Source organism: Scomber japonicus, chromosome 4 (assembly GCF_027409825.1).
Source record: "Scomber japonicus isolate fScoJap1 chromosome 4, fScoJap1.pri, whole genome shotgun sequence".
Taxonomy (NCBI): Eukaryota; Metazoa; Chordata; class Actinopteri; order Scombriformes; family Scombridae; genus Scomber; species Scomber japonicus.
Genome location: NC_070581.1, coordinates 14509397 through 14518131, shown reverse-complemented (window position 1 = coordinate 14518131; position 8735 = coordinate 14509397). Strand labels below are relative to the sequence as shown.

Below are 8735 nucleotides of genomic sequence, written 5' to 3'. Positions count from 1 at the left end.
ATTATTAATAAATCCCATGTCAAGATCTAAACGAGATCAATAGTACCCATTCAATTCTAATGAAAGTGTAAATCTGTAAAAATTAGTTTTTAAAAATTAAGTCAACTTAAATAAAATAGTGCATACTGTACATTTAGTGCACTGTTAAGTACTTGTGGCAGTAGGATTATGTATGTAGGGCCAACAGTTCTCATGTTTTTAGTAGTTTTTGGACAACAATGAAGGAAATAGCATAATTGGCCTAGTATTAGTAGTATTTATCAATTTATTGTTGGTTTTGTTCGATGATTAGAAACAGATAGAAGATCACCAGGCCCACATATTCTTTAACATATGAGTAATCCCCAATTCAAAGCAATTAGTGACGTATATAACTTTCTCAGTTTAATTTCCCTTCAGTTCTCTTTGAGATGGACTCATTTGGGGCTAAACCTAACAATGGGTGGTGGTTCAGCTTAAAGTTTGTTCTTTTCAAAGCTGTCATACAGTATGTACAGAGTCAATGTTGGTAGTGAGGTAAAAACTAAAATCAAACATAACTGACAGTTCAATTGCAAAGAGCAAAAATGACATATTATGGCTGAAAGAACTGATAAGAACAAAATGTACAACTGTCATGGTGTGAATGTGTTCCAGATTGACTGTAAAGAGTTTTATTAATCAAAGCTCAATAATACGCTTCATAACACAGGTGGTCATGAGAATGCCTCGTTTGTTTTTTTGTTTGAATATTTCAATATAGTAAGACAAGATATGACAATATCATGCCTTTCTCCTACTGTCCATGGCTCCACATGGTGCTGTCTGCTCTGCAGAATGTTCGCAGGAAAGGTCTTTCTTGTCCTTTATATACTGGTATAGCTTATGTCATTGTTTTAAAAGATAGAGTCAAGTGTAGTCCACAACAATCTGTTAACAGGTATGAATACAAAAGCTTTGTCTGATCAAGCTTGATAGAAGCAATGTCATTGGCTATAATATTATGGTGAAAGTAGTCCTCACATGGCTCTCAGGAGGGAACAAAAAGGGGGATCGCCTCCAGGGATCTGTATTAAATTTGCTGGAGAGGTCTTGAAACCACCCGGCCTGATGGAACTTGCTCCAAGAGTTATGATGCAAAGGAATGTCAGCAGTGTCAAACTCCAAAGTTCTTTGCTTGAGTGTGAGTGTACCTGTGGAAGCAAGTGTGCCAAACAGTGAGTGAAGGGTCCATTCCCTCGAGGAGTAGAGGAGATGGAGAGGCGTCAAGCTGTCATCCAGGGCCTGGGACTCTGTGAAGACTCCTGATGGGCACAGTCTGCACAGGGCTTTGAAGAGAACATTACATATTAAATCAGTAACATTGAAAAGGCAATCCAGTAAGTTACCATTGCATCAAATCATATAAGTTTAAAAAAAGAGGAGAGGCTGAGATATCCTGGGCTATTTAGTCCCCCCTGATGAATACCTGTGTCATTCAAACTTAGTACCCCAGTTCGTAATGCAGGCTTTCTGTTAAACAAATTGTAGTCTCCAAATCCATGTTTAGATAACCCTAATGGCATCATCAAGGTGATTTTTTCTGACTTTGGACAGCTCCTGTGGACAGCTGTGTAGAGCACCTCTCTGAACATTGCAATATGACCACTGCATACAGCTTCTCAATAGCTTTGTTTCTATCTAAAAGTTTCTATGAATATTAAGATATAGAAAAATTGGAATGCTGAACAAAACAGAAATCTTGCAATGTATTTAGAATTGAATTATATATAGAATTTTTTTAAAGCAATGTTTTAAGATTTCGCTTTGTCCGCACGGCTTTGTCTAATAGATTTATTGAGATAAGATATTCCTTTATTAGTCCTACAATGGGGGCAATATGAAAGATAAATTCTGATACTGTATCATAAATATAAATCATACAAAATAAGACTGATTTGTTCATTATCATTCCTCTTTTTTAAGAATCTGTGCACACATTATTCATCTGAAAAATAATGATACGGCATAAACGGTTCTTACATTTACTGTTTAGTTACTGTACTTGTTCTGACATGGAGAAAGCAGTCTGTCGTCATCTTTTGTAACAGCATGCAGACAATCTAATAATCTAACAAGTTAATATGTTTTTGTTTAATGTCCTTGAATGAAAGAGACAATTAACTCAGTCTCAACACACCTCAGTTTTATTACCTTAATTAAATAATGTTGGAGAACATCCTATTTCCTAAACATTGTGTACACCAATTAACTAATGGTTTTCCATGTCAACTGCAAGTGTACAATTTAATAAATTATAAAATATGAGTCCTTATTAAACAAACAGCATAGAAAATACCCTAAATTAACAGAGCAACTCAAACCTGACTTTACTTAATGTGTGTTCACCATTTTTCAGCAGCAATCAAGACATTTCACTCAGTAATCTGCTTGATGTGTTGATGGAAATATACTAAATGAGAGCAGTTTCAGAGGGATCCAATATCAATTTACAGAAAGAATGAGACAGACCTTGACAGACAAAAGTCATGGCACTCAGGGTCTGCGCCAAGCACAGCACACACACAGCGCTGAGTCTTTGCCCCCTCATGCTCAGCTGATTGCCCACCGATAGCACGTCTGATTCGCTGAGGTCCTCTGTAGCTCGACATTCCATAGGGCACCGTGCGTCTAAGAAATTTAAACAAACAGAGGCCATTTTTTTCAGTATGATTGTTAAGAAACAGAAGAGTTTTTCACTGTGTCTGCCTTGTGTTTTATGTTCTGTTGGGGATTAAATGTTTTGCACATGAACATTTGTTTTTAGTTAAGTGACCACTGGGTATGGGCAAGGATAAAAACAAAGACGGACAGAAAGGTCCATGAAATTGTACAATAAAATTGAAATACAGCTTCCATAGATCATATTTACAAAGAGAGTAAGATCAGAGAGTCCGTCACCGTATACTTGACTGTTCTAAACCAAATCATCCCATCTGGATACCACTGTTGTATGCAGAGTGTCAGATTGGCACCGCTGCTCTCTATTTTCTCTTTCCAGGCATCTGTTAATCTGTCATGCATGTTTTTGACCATCTGTGATGGATTTTTATCAAAAATACTAAGGTGTTTGTGGCTTTAGGAGCAATACGTTCTGAAGGGACAAACAGGAAGGAGAATCTCTTCCAAAACCAATGTTCATATACCATTTTTAAACAGCTTAAGGTCTCAACTACCCTGAACCATCAAGTCTGTTTTCATAAGACGTTTTAAGTTGGCCTTGAACTAAATGTTCATCATCAGCAGTACATAAAATGACCCTGGCCTTCACTCGTAGTCATAGATTTGTCATATTTGGTCAGACTGCACTGCTGATGTCCTGCCTGCCTGCTGGTTCCATTGTGTCTTGTTAACCTATCATACTACCTGACTGTTAAACAAATGTAAACCTGATTGACCTCAAAGTCAAAAGCATTTGAACCATTTACTTGTTCATCCCGAAATGGCAGCTTTGGGTCAGAGTTCGGTCTTAATTTAACACAGAAGGGCCTGGAAATATCAGCTGTCAGGACTTTCTGCTGAAATGTGCCTTGTAAACAATATGGCAAGCTGACTCAAAGCATTTTCAGTATAATTGTACTCTAGGGGGAAAGACACAACAGAAGAGGGGGCCATACATGCACACACTGGAGACTTGGCAGCTACCTATAACTACAGTCATTCAGAACATTTGGGGGTCCTTCATTTTAGGACGGATGTGGCTCCTTCTTGTTTACTTTCTCTACTAAGACTTTGTGAAATCCTTTTTTGTGAGTTTATCTTCAATCTTAGTTACAATTAACGTTGCAGTATATGTCAATATCACCAACAAGATATCACTCAGTCTTTAACTATGTCAATTTGTCCCAACTTGCTAAGCAGCAATAAAGTGCACTGTTTACCTGAAACAGCCAACAGCAGTCCTGGCACAAGAAGGAAGAGGAAGAAAGAATGCTTTCCTACTGTCTTGCCAAGGATTTTAATATGCAGTTAAGAGGTGGAAGAATAAAGCACTATTCCTCAAAACAAGAAGGTGTTAGAACAACAAATATGTTGAAGATTATATTTTAATCTAATCACCGGTATGCTAGGCCACAAGTTGAAGATCATTTATGTAGGTGCAAATTGTAGAAAAAATACCGTGTACTATGCTCACTTGTAAAATTCACTTTCCGTGGTTTATCATTTGCAGAACTAACTTCCTGAGTCAGTGTACGTCTGGCCAGGACCATCTATTGGCTTTTAGTGATCTGAACCTGACTGCATTGGTGGTCCCAGAATTTAACACATCCACCAATTTATGACCATTCTCGATAAATTTAATCTAAATTGTGAGCAATTCAAGTCATTTCCATCAATTGATTTACTTTTGTTTAAAAGGAGACTCAATGACCTCAACAATATATATTTGAGTGAACTAAATCTAGCTCTAGTGAGTGATGAATAGAGCAAGAAAATGAAGAACTGGCTTCACCGACCCCATGTCAACTATTGGCATTGCTTGACAGATTTCCTGCTGATCTCTATCCGATTAGCCTCACTATCTCCACACTGTAGATTAATAGTATTTGAACTGCTTGGGGGTCTTGGGAGAATTTGTCAGTTCAAGACAGGGGAGTCACAGTATAGCTCTATCTACTATCACATGTTCACATCACAAGAATTTATGCTTACCCCACATCATCATTAGTATTACTATAATTATTATTGTTATTATTAGATTGATATGAGTAGTTTTTGATTAGACCAGGTATTCTTAACATGGATTGTGGGCTTCATGACACAAATTCAAAGGAATATATGCAATCTCATTGATAAGATCATCCTCAAGCTATTCAATAACAGACTACAGATTATGGCTCACATAGGCCATTAAGGGGGTGACAAGGGAGAGTAAGGACAGAGGAAGAGAAGGGTGTGTGAAAGTGAGAAGGAACACATAACCTCCCCCTCTCTGATGTCAAACTTTGACCTTACAGGTCGGGTTTGTTTCTCTTGGGCTTGCCATCACTTGAACCATGACAGCGTCTGGCGCCTCAGGGAGGTAGTTACAGGGCGTGACTTGCAACAATGTATTGGCTTAAGTGTATGAGTCCCATATAATGCGTTTAAAATGGACTTAATTGCCATCTTTATCCCAGCAAACAAAAGGACCAAATATTGTGCAAGTCGAGCCTTACGCAACCTTAGCAAATTCTGCTGGATACAGATATTTTACAGTATTTATCAAAGCATGTCTTACTCAGGAGTGTTGATCCAGATGATGTCCAAATGGCAGTAGTAGACGCACTCTTTATCCTTGTAGGAATAACAGGTGCAGCGCTTAGATCTGGACTTTGCCTCCGTTGCCTCAGACAGTAAATCCGCGGGTCCCCCGGGGCCAAACACCCTGCTGGTGTCTGGAATACCTCCAGCGTTGACCTCGGACATGACTGAGGCATTGGACGTCAAGACACCTTATATTGCACAAGAGACGTGATAGAAATATAGGCTAAGTAAGAAAATGATTAACCAAATATGTAAATAAATCATGGGGGGAAACTGATAGAAAAATTGGTTGCAACTTGCAGACCTGAAACGTACCTTGTAAGAGAATTAATGTCAGTATTTTACAAAGCATGATACTCGCGTGGATAGATAAAATCCTTGCCATGTCAGATATTCCCAAAATGAATCATAGCCTGATGTGAATGCAGCTCACACGCATGGAGTGAAAATCCATTAATTTCTGTATAGATGTCCATGTGCAGCTCATCTCATATGGTCCAGACGTCAAATAACGGTTCAGAGGATGTTGGTCGCACAGTTCCTGTCATATTCATGGCTTCATGTCATAAATCCTACCTGTAACTTGCACATTGAAGTGAGAGGAAACTGCGGTTTTCTTCAAATTAATTACTCTCCGAGCCGCAGCAAAGTGATCTATGTAGGAAAGAGAGCAACGATGCTCGGCAAAGTCACTTCTCCTTCTAAAAGCCCAATTCAAAGATAAGGGGCTTTGGAGAGGCTTGGGTACACGCCCACACCTCCCCTAACACCCCTCCGGTCAAATGCAGCAACACCACAGTGTGTGTGCACTGGCACGAGTCACTCTGTGTTCCTGTTGATGCATGACATGAAACATATAATACTTGTCTTGTTTTATTATAAAGATGAAGATATCATTGAGTAGCACTGCTTGGCATCGGCCCCTGCACTATTACTATTATTACTATGGTGGTGTTTACTTTAATTATAATATGCTTGCAAAACAGAACCTCTGAATTAAAACCACAGACATACACAAAAAGTCACAATAGTCCATATAATCCAAAAGTGTGGAAAAGAGGGGCTTAGGTAATTACCTATAACAAAGACGCACATTCCTGAATTATATAAGAGTCAGTAGGGAACTGATCACAGCTTGTCTTAAGGTTAAGATGAGGTGATGCCTCTCGAGTTCAATAACAAAGCTTTTTTAACAAAATTGCCTTGACAGTGGAGCCAAAGGGGAGATGCCCCAGTCAGTGCTACTATGACCCAGAGGAAATGTTAACAGAACGTTTGAATACACACATCATCTCTGAGAATCATTTCATGTATCATATTCCAGAGCACCAATCCGTTATTACTGTCAGGCTTCTGTTTTTAAATGTAAAATCCAATTGATCTAGACAAACCCTCCTCATGGCCATCTACACACAGTGCTGCTGCCACCCAGGAGTATGTTTACCCTCCATAATATATCACTTTGTTTTTTTAGATAGAACTATAGGCTAAGTTCACTGGAGTTCACATGAATGTATCTGTTGTCAGTGTTCTCATTTCTTTTGGTCAGACAATTTGCAAGCAATTAGAGTTAATGATTAAAGTTGGTATGTTTAGTTATGTCAGTAATTGTGTTCATTGTTGACATAATTGAGGAGATATATTTTTCCTTACTATGTTATTTTTGTTCCAAAAGGTGTCATAAAACAAGCGAACAAACAAAAAAAAGAGTTGATATGGCAGAAATATCTACAGTTTATTATAGTTCTCTCTGTGGATGGTGGTCCTGTTTTGATAGTTTTCTGGCTCTTGTCTAAACGTTTTCTGAGTGACTAATGACTACAGTTAACGTACAGAAAGCTGTGTGCAGCGGTGGTCTCTGCAAATATACATCTGTGTTTTGAGATGTCCTTGATGGGGGAACAGACTCAGGGGAGATATACTTCTCTCTCTCTCTCTCTCTCTCTCTTGCTTTGTACATAGTAGAACCAAATGTGAATGATTGCTCAAATGCCTCTTCAGCACGTGTGTTTCCCTGCATCATGACATCTTGCACAAAGGACTTAGTGAAAGGCCTGAAGGTGATTCGGGGGTTTGGCTTTTGGATTCTGTCAATGTATCTCAACATGAGGACGAAAGCTCGGCCTTTAAAGCTGGCCATTGTAAGGCTGAGAAATCTGAATTGATCAACCAGACAGAATATTAAATGTGTCAAAATCAAGTGAGTATGATATAAAGTAAAGTATGGGGAGAAAAAAGAACACCTGATAATTGAAGGCATACCACCTCATCTGTCAGACACAGAGGAGGCGGAGGTCATGCAGCAGGACGATGACCCTGAACATGCGGCCAAAGCATCCAGGGTGTTTTATGGTTCCAAACAGAGGAATGTTGTTGAACGGCTGAGTCAATCACCTGACTTCAGTCAACTTGAGCATGTGTTTCTTTTACTGAAGACCAGACTGAAGGTATAAAGCTCACAAAAAAAGCAAAAACTTATGATGGCCAGACAGAGCATCACCAGAAGAGGTATGGGTCGTAAATGTCAGGCATTTGTTGATTTAATAGCAACCAGATATAAAATACCAATCAAATTTCAGTAAGGACCACACCCTGCCCCGCTCCTGGCAATGGGAGGGTTGTTGAACACTGACAGTTCTGTTAAAGTTAACTGTTCAAATGTGCAATCACAGTGGGGGCAAATTATTGGTGAAATTAATTTTAGTCTTGCTAAAAAAAATTTGTTTAATTAAATTCAGCTCAATTGAATTGAATCTTTCTGTCTGTCAATCTTACTGTAGGAATGTATGTGCATGTTTCTGAATTGCTGTGTTCATGAATAACACAATGTGTACTAAATGGGAACAGCTTTGAAAATTAAGTGCACATAGGGGTGAAAAAAGGGCCAGCAGGAGAATTAATGAGGGTTAACCTGCAGTTCACTCAGACCACTATTATAAAAACAAACCTGCTTCACTGAGCTTCCAACCCCAATTTCCTTTCACTTAGTCGTGTCTCCTGTGGAGTACTATCAAACGCTACACCACCATGGAAGACTGAAACAGAGGAAGACAAGAGGATACCTGTTCATATGACTGTACTGTTTCTCCATCATTTGTGAAAATATATATATATATATATCTCTATATATATCAAAAAAACCCATTTAAATCTAAAGTAAAATTGAGGTATACATACTCACACCTGCACAGAGAAAGTGTCATATTTAAACATGTAAAACTTAAAACACATTTACTTGAAACACATACATATGAATGGGAAAATTAGCTTAGATCTTTTGGGACCATGATCAAAAGTCTCCCATACAGTTTAATGTCTCACTCTCTGACTTATATACAGTAAATGTCCTGGATTTGTACTTTCCTACAGTCTGACTCATGACTGCCCTCTGGTTCCTTCCCAAATTCCCCACGGCTAGGGGTTTGTGCCATACCCCAATTCTCTGGCACGTTCCACAAGCTGGGAAACAG

The 8735-nt window shown here is 38.7% G+C and overlaps 1 protein-coding gene across 1 annotated transcript; it reads right to left on the bottom strand.

The window, feature by feature from the left end:
* Window positions 1-1139: 1139 nt before the first annotated feature.
* edn3b (endothelin 3b) lies at window positions 1140-5650 on the bottom strand. Its single transcript, XM_053317940.1, has 4 exons — window positions 5581-5650; window positions 5240-5453; window positions 2491-2649; window positions 1140-1307 (listed from the first exon to the last, which is right to left on the bottom strand). Exons 1-4 carry the CDS (start codon window positions 5648-5650, stop codon window positions 1253-1255), a joined length of 498 nt encoding a protein of 165 aa, XP_053173915.1. The 3' UTR covers window positions 1140-1252.
* Between the last annotated feature and the right edge of the window lie 3085 nt (window positions 5651-8735).

Excerpts from the sequence above, each read along its gene's own strand:
- edn3b (XM_053317940.1), bottom strand. The coding sequence starts at position 5,650 with ATGGCAAGGATTTTATCTATCCACGCGAGTATCATGCTTTGTAAAATA. Across the intron at positions 5,454-5,580 it reads GACATTAATTCTCTTACAAG|GTGTCTTGACGTCCAATGCC; the intron begins GTACGTTTCAGG and ends GTGCAATATAAG. Across the intron at positions 2,650-5,239 it reads ATCTGGATCAACACTCCTGA|ACGCACGGTGCCCTATGGAA; the intron begins GTAAGACATGCT and ends TAAATTTCTTAG.